Here is a 17,639-nt window from a genome sequence, read left to right on the forward strand (position 1 = left end):
AAAAACTCGACAGTACGAGTGAATTTCATTCATAAAAATAAAAATATAGACCTAGTCGGGGAGAGTGTAATGAGATTTACTCTCAGATGTAAAAACTTAACAAAAAAAAACTAAAAAAACAAATTAATGCAATGCAACAAAAAACTAAACTATTTAAATTTAAAACTAAATTAAACTATTAAAAAACTTAAGATGCATACATTTATTTTAGGAAAAAACCAATAGAAGAATACTGATTGGCCTTAGATATGAGAAAATGCTACCAAGAGAGAATGCCCAGACTCAAGAAGAAGCTGCAAAAGATAATGATTTGGGACTGCGACTATTGCACACCAAGAGGAATTGGTCTTACTTATATTGCTTCCCTCCCTTTTCTTTTTTTAAATTTGGTTGGGCCATATAACACGTGGATTGCTCTTAAGTTTGGGTAGACATGGGTTCACACCATTACATGTGATGGGTAGAAAAGCTTTGCTTACATATAGGTTTTTTTTTGGTGAAAAATTTGGGTAGGCACCCTTGGTGTAGAACCACTGCATAATATAGAAATTTTCTTTTTAACAAGATGAGGGATTCAAGTCAATTACTTTTTCAAAACTTCCATATGCTAATCGGGGTCTAGTCTGGTGGAAAAATGACATTGATTTGCAGACTAGCAGTTATATGTTCGAATTCTCATAAATTGTGTGTGAATGAGAAACTTCCCTCCCTATTAGTTTTGTATTAGAAAAAACAAAAAAAAAAACAAAACAAAAAACTTCTATATATGACCTTACTTACCCAAAATCAACGAAGAAAAATATAATTTTTTTATAATAAAAAAAAATGTCTCTCGTCACCCTTCTTCCTGCTCTTATGTGGCTTTAGTGTAATTATCTGTTATTTCTTTTGTGTAGTATATTAAAGGGAGTTTCACTAAAACACCCAAAATGGGAGCTAAAATTATAAAAAAACCCAACACCCAAAACACTTTATAAACACACCCAAAATCCATCATTACACACACTCAAAACCCATTTATAAATACACCCAAAAAATATATAATTGTTGACTTTGGGGTTGATTTTGGGTGTGTTTCTATGTTTAAATAGTGTTTGGGTTTTTTTATAAACACATGTCTAAGATTGGGTTTATTTATAAATTTGTAATTCGTTTATAACTTGGGATTACTTTATGAGGAAGGTATTAAAAATCGATTTGATTTATATAAAAAAAAAAAAGGAAACAAAAAAAAAAAAAAGAAATTTGCATAAATATTACCTAAACTTTTAGCTATGTGTGCGATTACCCTATAAAATTTCAATTTTTGCTATTAACCACATGAACTTTTTGCAAAGTGTAGTCATTTACCTCCTATTATAACTACGTTAAAATTTACTTTAAATAAAGTCACATGTTGAACATGTGATATTTTTTAGAGTAAACTGCCGAATGCCCCCATGAACTATTTCGACTGTCGAACTTAGCACCCTAAATTATTTTTTCAACCAATTTAGCCCTTAGACTAGTTTAAATGGTCAATTTAGCTCATGTTGTTAGTTTTCATCCATTTTCATCTAATTTTTCGTCTAAATGTTACATGTTAGGCACGTGATTCACTGTTTAATTAAAATTTAATTTTAATTGTTAAAACTACAAAACTAAAAAGAAAAAAAAATGGAAGGCAATCAACGTCTTCCCCAGCCCCTTCTCCCAAGACTCTTTGTCTACAATCCCACATCCACAAGGGTTTTCGAGTGAATGCCAATAGTTGGTATGTGTACATAAACATATAATCAGAATCAAGATATGTTTTCATCTTCATCACCACCTACGCATGAATAGTAAATTGCTACACTTTATAAAGTTTAGGTGGTTAATAATGAAAATTAAAAGTTTAGGTGGTAATCTCGTACATGTCTAAAAGTTCAAGTGGTATTTATGCAAAATTCCCTTTTTTTTTTTAATGTAATTCAAAATCAATTTTTGTAAATTTTGTAAATTCGTTTTCTACAAGCTAACTTGGTTTCCTATCAAAGATATCACACACGTGCGAAGTTAAAGAACCCCTAGCCGCACGTGTGCTGCACGCTATATTCGTCCTTTTGATTTGAAGCCGACAAACCCCAAAATACAAAATCACGGAGCAAGAGCAACACAACTAGGGTTTTAGGTTTCTCAACGTCAGGCTCTGTTTCGCATAAATTTTGTAGGAAGAAAAAGAGCTTCAGAGAAATCAAAATGTTTCCGGGAATGTTCATGAAGAAGCCAGACAAGGCAGAGGCTCTGAAGCAGCTGCGAAGCCATGTGGCCATGTTTGGGGCTTGGGTCGTTGCGATCCGGGCCGCCCCCTACGTTCTTCACTTCCTCTGCGGTGAAAAGGATGAGCTCAAGCTTGAATTTTGATACACATCTCATTATATGAGGTAGTTTTGGATACCATCTTGCTCTTATTTTCTCGGTTTTGTTAATTGATTTTGTTGGTGGGTTTTCAATTTATGCAATTTGTTTCTAATTTTTAGAAATTTATGAATTGAATATTGGTGTGAGATTCAGAACTCATAACAAGGTTGTTTTAATTTAGAAGTAGTATCTTTTTTTTGTGGGGAATTTGGGTTGACAGATTATTTTGTTTTTTGTTTTGGTTTGATCTGGTTTGTGTATAAGTGATTGAATTCATTGGCATTATGTTTGAAACAGAAGAGAAAGAAAATCAAGAATGATGAGTGATTGCTTTATGTAATTGATGTATTTGTAGTTGGCTTTGATATGTCTGATAGCGGTGAGTGTTGGTTGGAATTGCTAGTATCATCTGGAAACCTCTACACTATTAAAAACAATATAATCTTCTCTTTTTTGTTTGTTTTAATTTTGACGCCACTGATCGCTACTATACCATGCTATTAGTGGCATGTGCTGATCTAGTTATAAAGAAACTCTATTAGGAGAGAGATTTATGGCATAGTGAAGTTAGAGATCAATGGCGTCAACAATGTCCCCTAGGTGAAGAGCAGGTTGTATGAACAAGAAAAGTTACTTTTGGATCAATATTGTTTAAAAATAGTGTTCTTCTGTAAGTAGCAACTTGGCACATGCATTGCATTGCATGACTTACAACATAGTAAAGTTGAGACTTGCTGAATGGTTCGCCCCTATGTGTGAACTGCATCTTAAACAAAGAAACTCATGAATCCTTTTTTATCCAGATCGGTTTATGGCTTTCTATTACTTAGCTTTTGTGAGTTTTTTTAGTTGTCTTTGCTTTGCTTTGGTTTTTTGAGTATGCGTTAATATTTATCAAGTCCATGATTTAATAAGAAGAGTAGGAAGCCAAATTTTGCAGCTTGCATTGGCACTAAAAGATTATATACAGATTCCAATGGAAAGGATTGAAGTAAGGTAGGTAACCCGAGGATTTTAGAATTTGAGTTTTGTTGGGAGGACAATGTGTGATTATATAATGAATTAGGCAGTTTTCATTGCATTAGATTCTTTTGGGACATGATTATTTTGAATCACTTACATAGACAATAGCTGTATATCTTAGATTCTAGCATCTCTTGATCCACTGTGACTTCTTTCGCTCTACCTTTTCTCGATGTTGGAAGTTGCATTTTATGGCTGAAGATTGAATACCATTCTGGTGATGCCTGTCTCTAGACTAGTTCTCCATAAATGTAAGGTTATGTTTGAGTCAAGAGTGGTGGTTATGTGAGTGTCTACTTAAAAGCTATTATCTCACTAGCTTCTGATTATTCATGGTTTAACGATGATACCATTTGAATCTTGTGGTTTCCTGGATGACAAAGTAACTTATATGATTTGAATCTTCAACATTCTAATAATAATCAATATCTGCAATTGATCCCTCATATTTTATTTGATTGTGCAGCAAGTCTCTGGGAGCAGAGGAGTTCACTTCAGATGAAGAAGAGTTATTTAGAGCTTCTATTTAGTTTATTTTTGACTTTCTTGGAAAAATGTATGACCTTGCATTAGGGTGTTATGATGCTATAGGCCTTCATATTTTTGGATAAGAGATGACTTCTGTTCATTTTAATGAGTTCATTATGGTTTGGTAGGCAATAGCGTCGCATTAAATGCACTTTTTGTCTTAGTATTGGTACCATAAGACACTCGATTTTAATGCGAGGGTGACATACCCTACCATCATAATTTATATGTATGCATCACACTTGAAGTTCAAATCTGCTCATCATCTCTGTGTGTGTGTGTGTGTTTTTTTTCCGGGGGATATGTGAATAATTTTATTATCCAAAAAAGGGGCTGAAAAGGCCCATTGATAGAAACAGCAAAGCAGAAACAAGGGTTAAGCCCAAATCTGCTCATTATCTGTGGTATTATTAATATTTTTAGGGTATATGAATGATTTTTATGAAGGCAGAGGCCAAACAAGCCAGAAGGCCAGCTAACAAAAAGTAATATAAATCATCAAAAGCAAGAACCAATTCTAGTGACCATGCACAATCATGGAGCTGACATGAGCAATTCTTGGCAGGCCAGATGTTTGAATGATTCCAGGATGCCATTTCAGTGTAATGGAAGTTGGGTTCCAGTTGCAATACCGAAGAGATGTGGTTCCTCCATCCCTACCCTAGTTCATAGCTTAATAGGTTATCTAAAAGCGCTTTTATTTACTCTAAAACACCGTCAAAGAAGCTCTTAATTATTTATAATGTTATTTTCTTATTCTGATTTTAGGCAACTAACCATGTCGATTTCCATCACTATCTAACCACATAAAATATTCACGTTACAAGTTAACTACAAATTGTGTCAAATATGAATGCAACATTAGCATCAAAATCAGAGAATAAATAACTTTGCATCTTCGAACATCATTCCCACAAGTCACAATGCAAGAAATTCACCTCCCAAAACCATGGTGGGAAATTGCCAAGTCTCACCACCTGAAATTCCCATTATAATCTTTGGGCCAACTGAGGTTATGACACGTGGTAAATCCATAACCCCTCCTAAAGCAATGGTTCAGCTTGCTCTTCTGGTCATCTAGTGTATTATTTAGCTTGTTGACCAACATTTTCAATTGTTTCATGTCTAATCTGCAGAGTGCTTGGCCCCAGAGAAAGCCGACTCAACAGCCCCACCGTCACGTTGCCCCCACTTCTTTTGACAAAAAGATCAACAAAAAAACGAAACATATTAATGAAGCAGCATATTGATTGGGGCTTTATATGGTGAATCGTGAATGTGAATCGGTAAAAGTTGTTTCTGTCCGCATCCATCCTCCTATATTCCTTTTCTTTTTGCTACTCACCCGCTTTAGTCTTTAATATTTTTTTCTCAACTTACACTCCTTTTTATTTTTTAATATTTTGTTTTTATTTTTTTGTTTTTATTTTTTTGTTCTTCCTCTTTCCTATTCAAACCTTATCCAGCATTAATTTCCTTTTTACTTCATTTTTATATTATTTCTTTTTCTTTATACTTAATTTTCCAACTTACACTCCATTTTCTTTATCTTTATACTTTTATATTATTTATTTTTCTTTATACCGTTAAATGAACATGATAATATATATATATATTTTTATAGAGAAAACCTATAATGCTTTATGAAGTTAATAAAAGGTCAAATTAAACATTAGGAAAAAAGATAAGAATGGCGTAGTTATGAAGGGGAGGAGCTGCAACGATTGTAGAAGTGGGAACAACTTAGCAACCCTATCAATCTCTACCCCGAACCACTTTCCCCAGCGACACCCAAAGGCCCCAACTCTCCAAGCCACACTTACCTCCCCAACTCCAATCCACCCACATCAAATATATATAATTAAAAAAAAACCTGCAGTCTTACCACTCCACAATGGTCCTTCCCACTCCTCCAGCGATCACAAATCCAGGTGATTTGGTTTGGTCCTATTCTCTGACGCACGCTATCCCAACGGTCCTTGCCTGCACAAGCAAGCAGATTAGCTTCCTCATTCTCTTATTGTGTCGGCAGGCTCAAGCGAGCGTGGCGAGGTAGGGTTAGATTAGAGTACTCCAGTGGAGGGCTTTAGCCCACCTATGTTCAGGTTGTGCACCAAGCTGAAAGGTCTCAAGCCTAAATTGAAGATCTTTAATTCCAAACAAATCCATATTTTCTATCTCACTTTTATCAGTGAAGGTGCTAATTATAAGCGGCGACAGGGTATCTTCTTTGTGATTTCCAAGGAGTTACGAAGAAACAATAGAAGAAGGGAGTGTAGGATTGGTATGGATCACGTGCAGGTTGTCCTAGCTCAGCAATTCATTGCAGCTCATCTCCTTCCCAACTAGACTACGCCTTACTTTTATTTTTATTTTCAAGTTTTTTTCTTTTTTCTAATGATATATTTTTGTTTAATTGAACTTTTAATGTATTTTTAAATTAATTCAACTTTTTATTAACTTCAAAAAGCTTTATAAGTTTTCAAACTAAAATGAAAAAAGATTCTCATGTTCATTTAGCGGCAACTTTAACGGAACAGACCAAATTGACTAAAAGTCTTAAACACAAGGATCAAATTGGCCAAATTGAAAACACATGGAAATTGGCCAACGTGATAAAACATAAAGACCATTTTGACATTTGAGCCAAAAAATAACATAAAAGTGAAGTAAAAAGAAATTAATGTATGGCAATAGTAGAATAAAAAAGAAAAAGAAAAGAAAAAGAAAAAAATTAATTAAAAAATATTAAAAAGCAAAAATGAGTGTAAGTGGAGAAAAAAAAAGAAGAGAAAATCAGCTCTCTAAAATTATGCTACCACGTGTATGCGCTTATTAATGATTGTAAGTCTTTAATTTATTGAAAAACTCATACACGCTATGACTCACAATCATCATGATACACATGTCGACGGTTGATTCTAACACTGCTATTTGAGACAGCCAGTTTTCTTGACAAAAGTATTAGATGGCAGCCAGTTTTGACTATCGATATATCATGAACAGCTTTTAGGAAACAAAGAATTTTGATGGCTTTCTCAACACCGCATTCAAGCATCTACTAAACTATTTCAAAACCTCTTTGTGTATATCTTGAGTAAGAATTTCTATTTAATGGGAAAACAATTCAATTAATGGCATGTTTATTAATTTGTAATTGAATTAAGAGGAATTGAATTGAGGAGGAGTTGGATTGAGAAGAATTAGATTTCGGATACCTATTGAAGTTATTTACTAAATCATATGAAATTTGGGTATAAGTGGTACTAATTACTAAAATGTTCTTAGGTTAAAGTAGTTGACAAATTTAGAATTTTAAAAATTGTGTGAGGATATAATGGGTAAAAAATATGAATTCCTAATGGATTAATTCTTATGGAATTAAAATATCACTTCTCACCCAAGAATTGAATTCCTCCAAAATTAGGAATTCAATTCCTAATTTTGTGTAAGCCCCACTTACTTTTTAATTCTTTGATATAAAGTAAACACAAGAATTCTCCATATGTGAAATTCAATTCCTGATAAGAATTCTAATTCCTGATTAGTAAACACACTATAATTGTAATTAGTTTATACACTTCATACATGATAGTAAAGTCGTCTGGCTTACAAATGCCTTTATACAAACGCAATTTTTTTTAAAGACCTTTCTTATTAAGATAAACGATAATATACTAAATTCACATATGCTATATAAATGCTAAAATTCAAATTCAAAACCTTTCATACAAACACGTATTAGAATCAGCTTCTCCTCTCCACCTCGTGAACCTCCAGAGTGAAAAAGCAGCTTACAGCTGACTCTACAATTCTAGCCTCAATTGTCTCTCCATCCGACTATGCCCTGCCACCAGAGAAAAAGTGAGGACAAGTGTCAAAGTCCAACATAATTAAAGCAACACCATAATTATTCAATCACCATTTAATAACAAATCCAAACTCTCCTCCTGAAAATTTGCCCATACACCATACACTACTGTGTGCGCCCAATGGAGATCAAGGCCAACATTTTCTAAAGCTTTGATTTTTTTTTTTCCCTTTTTTTTTCTTTCCCGTTTTTGACTTTTTCGAGAATTTAGATACTCACATAGAGAAAAGAGAAAAGGGGGCCTAGAGAAATTGTTGGGTTTGATCTGTCACAGATCATATAGTTGTTTTCATCATCATTCAAAGAAATTGATCTTGATAACAAGTTTGTGGTTGGAATGGTTGAGAATTGAAGGGCTAAGATGAACCTTCACAAGGTAGACATGCAACAAGTCCATGGATGAGGTACCTGGTTCTGTAGGGACCAGTGCCAGCTTCTCTTTGAGATTGGGTCAGGCCATCTTTTCCTCTGCTTCCCTTCTCTTCATGTCTCTGGGGGTTGAGTTCTACAGCTACACTGCTTTCTGGTAAGCTTTTAATTGTTTCATGTTTACTCGTTTTAGGGTCTCTCCTCTTTGGACTTTTAGATTCAGAATTTGGTTGGAACTGGTGGAACCAAAAATAGTTGCATTATTTGATTGATTGATTGATTTTGTTTCATGAATGATAAATGTAAAATGGAAGTTGCTTATAGATTGGTTACCTTCTCACTCAATTTTAAGATCCCGTATTTTTCCTGATCCTGATTCTGAATTTGATCAATCTTTGGTTACACTTTAGCAAACTCTGTAGGGAAATGCATTCATTGGAATTTGGGATCACTGCTATGATATCAAGCAGCTCTGTGTCCATATACAAATAATTTCGTTTGGCGAATATTAAATTTGTCTGATGGGCAAATGTTTTACAATCCAGAAAAATAGAAACCCAGTAAATCAATGAATAGTTTCCCTCTTATAATCCTGTGTTTTCTCTCAATCTTGAATAATTCAGTGCACAACATTTAATCTTCTTCCATTTTTATATTGCAGCTACCTGGTAACAATCATGGGTCTGGTTATACCATGGAGTTTCACATTGGCAATGGTGGATGGCTACTCTGTTCTTGTCAAATGTCCTCTTCGACAGCCCGGAATTCTGCTGATCATTGTTGTTGGAGATTGGGTAAGCAATAAGCACAATTCTGATAGAGGTACACTCACTCATGCCAACAACTATGTGTGATAGATTCAACATTTTTCTCAACAGGTATTATCAATTCTCACTCTAGCTGCAGCATGCTCAACAGCGAGCGTCGTGGACGTCCTGCTCCATGCGAACGGTCTGTATTACCCTCCAAAGTTTTGCAACCGGTATAAAATATCTGCTGCTATGGCTTTCATGTCCTGGTTTCTGTCTTTGGCCTCATCTCTGTTCAATCTTTGGTTACTTCCGTCCTTATGATTCTCATATGAATATAAGCTCATCATCGACTTCTGCAGAAATTTGTGATACATATGAAGGTATTCAATATTATTCAAAATCATAGGCTTGTACATCAGCAATTGTAAATCATGAATGAAGTTTTATTCCTTGATGAAAGTTCCGCCCTTTGATGATCAAATCATTTTCACTGCAAAAGCAAAGCCTTGAACATTTCTGACTACTTGGAAACATAAAATAACTAATGGATTTATGATAATGAGAGGTGGTCATTGTATAAAGCTTGTTAAAAGCTGAATACATGCCATACAGATTGATAGTTTACAATTCAATAGTGCTTTACTTCATCGCGTGTGCCCAGTACATGTTATATGCTTCTGTTCTGGCACGAAAAAGGGTTTATATTGCTTCAAATCATAGATTACAAGTATACAAAGGAGCTCAAGTGTAGTTGATATTGTTAACTGAACCAAACTCCACACACCCACAATTGAACCCATCTGCATCTGCGTATGAGCAACAGATCTAGCGCAATAGGGATCCAATCCAACTGACCTGCCTTTGCTTTTCCACTAACTTTAAGTTTTGCTGTATCTATGGCAATCCTTCTTGTCTTTGGGTGTTGAGTTCATGTCTTAGGATCTTCTCTTCATGTCTTTGGGTGTTGTGTTCTACATCTACACTGCTGTATCTATGGCAATCCTTAGGATCTTGCTCGACTAGATATAACTTTTGCAACTCTTTATCTAATAAGATAGTTTGGAGGATTCATTAGGATCCTGGTTTCACTGTCAATACTTCCCATTATCACTCTAGCAAACTACAAGACATCTGAGAGAAAGCACATTTTTTGGAATAAATGTGGCCATTCTTAGGTTCTTGACAAGAGGCAGGGTGCCTCCCACACATAGCTTAAAGTTGCGACCCAGGCTCTTGAGGGGATAGAATCTGTGGAAACCCTTCAAGGCGAGATCCATTGCCTCTAGGCAATATCTTTCCTTCATTGAAATCTTCTGCTGTTGGTCATCGTCCGAACACAGATTCACTGCAAACCTCCCCTTGTTTGTCTCACTCCACATCCATCTTGCTGGGTACAACTTCGGCAGTGTACTTTCTATATGTTTTGAACTGTGCCTGTATAAAAAGTGGTTTGTGCTTGCACATGGACATTGGACAAACCACCTTACTTAACTACATATGAAACATAAATCTAAGATGCCACTTTCAGGTCGTCTGCCCAAGTTCAAAAGAACAAACTTCAAGTTTCAATGTTGTTCTGAACCGCGCTGGTAAAAGGTGCAGCAACTCAGATATCAGAAGGGACAACGGCAAGTCGTCTAATTTCCAGAGTGGGGCTCATTCATTTGACAAACAAAAATAAGCTAATTCCCATTCCGTGTATCCAACATTTCATTCCTTAACCTTTCTGCTACTTCCTTGTTTCCTTGTTTCATATAGCCACTGATAAATGCACTATAGATCTCAGAATTGGGTTTAAACCCTTTTCCCACCATCTCAGCCTGAAGCTTAAGTGCTTCTTCCAACTTCCCTTCCTCACACAACCCTCTTATCAGAAACTCATAACTCTTCTCTGTTGGACAAAAACCAAAATGTACCACTGCACCTCTCATAACCTCGAAGGCTTCTAAAACCCGACTTTCATCGCACAGCCCTCGAATCAACGAATCCATTGTTGAACCCTCAGGCCTAAAATCTTTCCTAAGCATATCCTTATACAAGAGCATTGCTGCATCAAGGTTTCCCATTTTACAGTACCCAGTAATAAGATGCTCATAAGTGGCATCGGTACTCTCTATTCCACTCAACCCCATTTCTTTGGAAAACTCTTCAGCCATTTCAATCTCTCCAACTCTGCAAAACCCACCAATCATAGTGTTGTAAGCAACAACATCAGGTTCCAGGCCCTTAGCTCTCATTTCTTCCCACACCTCCTCTGCTTCATTCATTTTCTCTTGCTCACAATAAGCTGCCATCAAAATACTATAACTATAACCATTAGGACAGCAATTCAAATCCGCCATTTGGTCCCAAATCTCCTTCACCTTCTCCACCAGACCATCCTGATAAAAACCCAACATCAATGCATTGAAAGTTTCCACACTGGGGCTAATCCTAGCAACCCTTTTCACATTATGCTCTAAAACTTCACAATCCAATCCAAATATCTCCCTATATGTCTCATAACCAGCATACGCACCTCGACGCTGCGAAAGAAGCCGAATCAAAGCGTTGCAGGTGCTCAATCCCGGGCTAATCCCGCGAGATAACAACATTCTCACTATCTGGATTGCGGGGTCGATTTTCTTTGACTCCAAATAAGCTTTGATCAGCAAATCAAACACAAAAGGTGCCGAGTCACATTGCCTGTAGGTCTTCACGAGACTCTCAAACACTTTCAAAGGCTCAGATTCATGGCTTCCAATACTCTCAGACTCAGAGACCCGAATGGCGGTTCGAATAAGGTCGTAAGCTTGGGACCTCAGGCGGCCCCGAGCGAGGATGTGGATGATGGTGGAGTGGGATTGGAGGTTGTGGTTGCAGAGGGACTTGTGCTGGGTCCAGAGGAAGAAGCGGAGGGCAAGACGGGGATTGTTTTTTATGTGGAGGGCAATCTGGGAAAAGTTATTTGAGTCGAAGCCGTTGGGGTAGAGGGAGCGGAGGTAGCTCCAGCGAGTCTTGGAGCGGAGGTTGGTTAGGATGGAGACGACGTCTGAGATTAGGGGGTTGGTCTGAGATGGAGTTTGATCGGACGGTGAGGAGGAGGAGAAGTGGGAGACGGAGAGGGGCCTGGGTTTTGTTGCTGGGAAAAGATTGCGTTTGAGCATTTGAAAAGCCATAAAAACCAGAGAGGACACAGAGAGTGGAGAAGCAGAAGTAGAAGAAATATGTGGGCAGTGTCAAAGGCCCATCATACATATTGCTCAAAGAGGCCCATTGAACAATTGAACAATTACATGGGCTTCCAGGTGGGTTTTGTTGAAGAAAAGATTTTTCAGATTGAAAAACATATGTAAAAAAAATTGAAAAAATGTCCATCATTTACATGTTTACTTATTGGGGATGAAGGAAGTCATGAATCAGATAACTTAGGAATAGGAGAATTAAGGAATTGAATTAACTACGAATTTTAACACAGAGACCGAATGATGCTTTGATTTCTTATGTGTTAGTGAATGCACGGGAAGATTCAGTAATAGTAAATACACCACAAGCAAGAATTGAAATAATTCTGATACTCATTTCTGATAAGTAAGCATGTTATTAGTGTACCAAAAGAGGGAAGATGGATGTATCACGACATGGACGTTAAAGATGAGAAGAACACAAGAAAGAATCTCATTCATATTCATTGTTCCCTTGCAAGTACAACACTTCAAGCCACTGGATATATGTATATGGCTAAACAATTACGACATAGACTACTGCAGCCGCACTTATATATATGGAATATTCCAGATGTTTCATTCTTACCAAAATAAATAAAAACAAAAGTACAATAAGAAAAGAAGAAGAAAAAGCTAACTATACCATCAAATTATTGGTTAACCAGAGTGATTTGATTCCAATTCTTGATCATGTTAGTCAATTTTCAGTGCTATGACTGGATGGGTGCAGTAAACCAACCCACACCAACCAACCAACCAATCACATTTTGACACCATGAAATTCATGGGCTCTTTAGTCATTGAACTCATTTGGTGCATGCAATTGTCAGTATATAACTGATGATGGTGCTGATGATGGCTTGCAAAATATATCCTAAAAATTCATTTTTAATTTTATTTGATGGATTGATTGAGAATCAGTTCTTTATGGACAATCATGGGGTCATAGCCACCTTGCTTGCCCAAGGTACAGGTAGGTAGTTGAAGATACAAATGGATAACATGCATGCCAAGCAATTCTCAAATACAAGCAATTGAGACTTGTGAGGTGAAAAGTAAAGATATCTAAGAGAGGGAATTGGTTCCCCCACGTCATGCAATCTTTCTTGGAAGAAAAATATACCAAGTAATTTTAATTATTATTATTTTTTAATGCTGAGTAATTAATTATTTAATTCCTTTGTTATCTTTCGTGGTGTGTGGGATCGATCTTTTAAGCTTCAAAACAATCCATTAAATGGTTGTGCTTTGAATATAATTCTAGCTAGATTGAAAGAAGAACAAAAAAATTATAAAAAGTTTTGGCTTAGGATATCATCACCTGGATTTTGAACTGCTTTTTAGATGCCAAATTCGTTCTATTTTACGAAATTCTAAAGTTTATGAGAAGTCCTTGATTCTTAATCTTTCCTTAATCCTTTCTAACACACCTAAAATATTCTTAACACATAAAAGACGATAATTAACTGAATAATATATTTATTTTCCTTTCATTTTCCACTTTTCACTTTTAGGCACTTCCCTTTAGAATTTTGTATACGTAATTTACTAGAGGAGAGGACAAAAACATATCATATAAAGTGAAAAATTCGTATATATATTCTCATTTGACAAGACCTAAAACATGTTCCTTATGTCTGTCCTTTGGCCTCTAAACTCGGTGATTCTCATGCACACTCAAAAACTCCCACCATCCCAAAGCATAATTCCCTCCAATTGCTTCAATGACAAGCTAACATAAATATTAATTTACACACAATCACAATTGAACACCCTCTCCCTTTATATATTTCCCGTAACGGCTTAATTTCTTTATTACAAGTCAAAAAAATTCAGCTTATAGCTATCCAAAAGCCATGAAATACAATGAGATATCCCACTTCAGCCACCCCCAACACAAGCTCAAGTTTGAGTACACAGAAATCCCATTCAAGTGTGACGGATGCAAGGAGGTAGGCATAGGGTCGCGCTACAAGTGCGCCATGTGCGATTTCGATCTCCACATGCATTGTGCCATACCTTCCCCTTCTATCTTCCACCCTTTCTACACCAAGTGCTCTTTCCAGTTCTTCTCGAGGCCACCGGGGAACAACCCTCGCTATTGCAATGCATGTGAGAAAGATATTACCGGATTCACGTACCACTGCACATCCTGTGGGTTCGACCTTCACCCGTGTTGCGCCAAGCTCCCCATGGTGCTCGACGACGGGGAGGTCAAGCTCTATCTGTATCGGAAAGTGAGCAGCTCTTGTCATAGGTGTGGGCGTAAAGGGCGTAGTTGGAGTTATAGATCAAAATGTAAGAAGTATAATTTGCATGTGGCATGTGTTAAGGAAATGCTTGTGGAGACTTGGCATGAGTTTTTGGGGTCACATGGGAATAAAAATACCACTAGGAGATTGGAGATGACTAGAATTCCTAGCCTTAAAAATACGCTCCAAACTCATCATCATAAGAGCAAAGGTAAAGTGAAGAAGTGCTGTGAGATAGCCGGATTGGCTGTGCAATTTGTGATATCAGCTGTGTTGGGTGATCCAACTACTCTGATTGCTGGGGTGATTGGGTCGTTAATGTCGCGAGCCTGATGAGTGGGGTATGTGGGTCTAGTGTAGTTTGATGGAACTGTAGATTTCAGAAGATGTTGGATAAAAGGTACTCCATGATCCTGTAATGTTAATAAATTGTAGTACACTTTACTTGCAACTTTATGTTTGTAAAAATTGAAAATGTAGGGATAAAGGTTCCTTTTGTACATATTGAACTTGATTAACCGATGACAAATTGTGATCTCTATTGTAGATTTAGGGTTACAGTTAGTTGATGAAGGTAGTATGCTCACCCATTTGCTTCCGAATACGAATTTTTCTCCCCGTGTAAATTAGAGTAATTTAAAAAATTCATCTTGTTAATATTAGAAGAAAAAACATGATCTCAATTTGATGAGTCAGAATATATTAGGTAGTTACACAAATATTTTCAACATACAACTAAGTTAGTTTTATTTTATTTATTTTTTGATACAAAGACTTTCTGAATTTGAACTTATGACCACCTCCAAACCTTCGCATAATTAAGGGTCTATTTGAAACTATTTTAGAGTTGTTAGAAACAGTTTCAGAAAACCAAAACCAAAAACGCTTCCAACAATATTTAATAGATTTTTTTTAAAAATGCTTTTTGAATTATGCTTGAGGGAGAGAGGAAGTACTTCCAAATGTTTTTTGTTCTTTTCAAGAAAGACGCATTATGGCCCTCTTTATACCCCAAGCTTTTGAAAGAAACATTATGTCCTTGGGCTTATTCCTTGGACGATATGTCAGCCTCACTCTCACATTTACATTTACACGGTTTGGGCACACCACCCACCATCCCCAAATAGTATTATGGCAGAATTGTCTATTTTTGAACAGTCCAATGTCATTTAAGTAAAAGTTAGTCAAATTTGAAGTTGTTTAACCATTGATTTGATGTTCATATTCATTTTTTATATTCAAATTCATTTCTGTATTTATGAAATGACAATTGTATACCTATTCTCTTTTAAACTTTTACCACAAAGGATCCCTTTTAAGAGAAAGTTGCAAACTAAATGATTCGGATCTTATCGTAAACTGAATGATCCCTTTAACAATGTTGCCCTTACTTTTTCTCTTTCAAACACAGAAATTGGAGTTTGTACTTTCAGGTTTCTGATTATAGAAAATATTACAGTAGTACTAGCACATGATACATATTGTACACATGTTATAATATAAATGGATATTTATTGACATTATTCCTTAAAATGGGAAAAAATAAACTCAGTCATTCACTCATATTATAACACGTATACAAGATGTACTACATAACCATATTATCGTAGTATTCTATAATTTCTCATGGCAGTGCACATCTTGCAGTTGTAGCTAAAATCCCAATTAGTAGACACTTCTAGTGTGCTACAAATAATTCATATCACTCATCAATTTTCTTATTAAGTCACTTCTCTGAACCAATTGAAACATGTTTTAGTTATGATCACAATTAAATTACACCAAAATGCCAAATCCAAACAAGAAAACGGCGACCGATTCCAAGTTGTAACAAAAGTTAAGAAAAATACATTAAAATACATGTTCCATCACTTCATCGTTAATTAAGCAATTAATTATTCGATTAAATCAACAAAACAAACGCGTAAATCATCCTTTAATTAACCCCTCCAAAGTCCTCAGCCAAAATGAAACCATTAACTAATGGGCATTTGCAGCTCATGCGACTCAGCCTCTGTGTCTGTTGTCACAGCCAAGGTGATTCTCCAGGACGGGCAGCTTCAAGAATTCTCAAACCCAGTTAAGGTCTCGCACGTGCTTCAAAAGAGTCCCACGTGCTTCATATGCGACTCGGACGACATGGATTTTGGAGGCTTTGTTAGGGCCGTGAATGGGGACGAAGAGCTTCAGCTCGGTCAGCTTTATTTTGTGTTGCCGTTGAGCTGGCTGAGCAGGCCGCTTCGAGCCGAGCAGATGGCTGCTTTGGCTGTTAGGGCAAGCTTGGCACTTGGAAATACGAGGCGGAGGAAGCGATGTTTTGGGTGTGGACGTAAAAGAGTCAATCAAGTTGTGTTTACTATTAAGAAGAAGGATGAGCCTAGCCGGATGGTGGCCATGGGCAGTTATGGTGGCAGCCCGAGCGTCACTGGACGTCGAGAAGTTGTGAGGAAAAGGAGAGGGAGAGGCCGCGGGCGGCACAGTCATGGCAGTGGTAATGGAGGAGGTGGTGGCTTTGTGACAAGGTTGAGTGTGATTTTGGAGGATGACGATATGATGGAGGGTGCATGATATGATTGTGTTGTATATTGAAAATTTAGTTTATATATTAATCAGTTCCTTGGTTATGTTCGTTTTCATATGGACATAGAGGATTTGATTTTGATTGAATCAAATTAAATTTTAATCAGAATTTGATCACCTTTTTTTGGGTTGATTGATCACATTTTTGTTTTCAAGGGAATAAGTTTTTGTTCTTGTTGTAATGGCTGGCATTGACAGTAACGCTCTAGGATAGATTTCCAAAGCGTAAAGTACTCATGGCGTAATAGAAGTGCTGAAGGCGGCTAAGAAACTTAAAATAGAAACTTCAAAATTTGTTGGATCTGTGTAATGACCCCAAATCAAAAGATCTAATGAGAAAAACATTACAATTTTACAACATACAATCGAAGTTTTGAAGAGAAAAAAACTGTGTTTAATTGATAAAGAATATATTACAAAGCAATCACCGCATGCTTATGATATCACGCGGGTTTTAAAATCAAGATGATGCATTATCAAGAATTAAGGCAAAACAAGTTAGTCTATGAATCACATCATCAGTTTTCCGAAAAACATGACTAAAAGGAGTACCCAAAAATTGAGACAATAGGCTCTAGTACTATTTGATGTTTTTATTTTATTTTATTTTAGGGTTGGAGGATTTGAAATGTGAAACATGTTGGGAAAATGTGTCAAATAGAGTTTTTATTGTAGC

General features: G+C 36.3%; 5 protein-coding genes across 5 annotated transcripts; 4 read left to right on the top strand and 1 right to left on the bottom strand.

Annotated features, from left to right (window-relative positions):
• The first annotated feature begins 2,087 nt into the window (after positions 1-2,087).
• TOM6 (translocase of the outer mitochondrial membrane 6) lies at positions 2,088-4,187 on the top strand. Its single transcript, XM_008238512.3, has 2 exons — positions 2,088-2,405; positions 3,872-4,187. Exon 1 carries the CDS (start codon positions 2,221-2,223, stop codon positions 2,383-2,385), a length of 165 nt encoding a protein of 54 aa, XP_008236734.1. The 5' UTR covers positions 2,088-2,220; the 3' UTR covers positions 2,386-2,405; positions 3,872-4,187.
• A 3,496-nt stretch (positions 4,188-7,683) lies between these two features.
• Positions 7,684-9,406, top strand: LOC103335529 (CASP-like protein 5C1). Its single transcript, XM_089055286.1, has 3 exons — positions 7,684-8,330; positions 8,835-8,967; positions 9,052-9,406. Exons 1-3 carry the CDS (start codon positions 8,200-8,202, stop codon positions 9,244-9,246), a joined length of 459 nt encoding a protein of 152 aa, XP_088911412.1. The 5' UTR covers positions 7,684-8,199; the 3' UTR covers positions 9,247-9,406.
• A 40-nt stretch (positions 9,407-9,446) lies between these two features.
• Positions 9,447-12,117, bottom strand: LOC103335500 (Tetratricopeptide repeat (TPR)-like superfamily protein). Its single transcript, XM_008238513.3, has one exon. The coding sequence runs from the start codon at positions 12,081-12,083 to the stop codon at positions 10,608-10,610; it is 1,476 nt and encodes a 491-aa protein (XP_008236735.2). The 5' UTR covers positions 12,084-12,117; the 3' UTR covers positions 9,447-10,607.
• Positions 12,118-13,835: 1,718 nt separating this feature from the next.
• LOC103335502 (uncharacterized) lies at positions 13,836-14,885 on the top strand. Its single transcript, XM_008238514.2, has one exon. It carries the CDS (start codon positions 13,988-13,990, stop codon positions 14,714-14,716), a length of 729 nt encoding a protein of 242 aa, XP_008236736.1. The 5' UTR covers positions 13,836-13,987; the 3' UTR covers positions 14,717-14,885.
• Positions 14,886-15,009: 124 nt separating this feature from the next.
• On the top strand, positions 15,010-17,272 carry LOC103335503 (uncharacterized). The gene has a single exon (XM_089055565.1). It carries the CDS (start codon positions 16,367-16,369, stop codon positions 16,949-16,951), a length of 585 nt encoding a protein of 194 aa, XP_088911691.1. The 5' UTR covers positions 15,010-16,366; the 3' UTR covers positions 16,952-17,272.
• Positions 17,273-17,639: the final 367 nt, after the last annotated feature.

The sequence above is a fragment of the Prunus mume genome, linkage group LG6 (genome assembly GCF_029339155.1).
Source record: "Prunus mume cultivar Tortuosa linkage group LG6, ASM2933915v1, whole genome shotgun sequence".
NCBI classification, from domain to species: Eukaryota; Viridiplantae; Streptophyta; class Magnoliopsida; order Rosales; family Rosaceae; genus Prunus; species Prunus mume.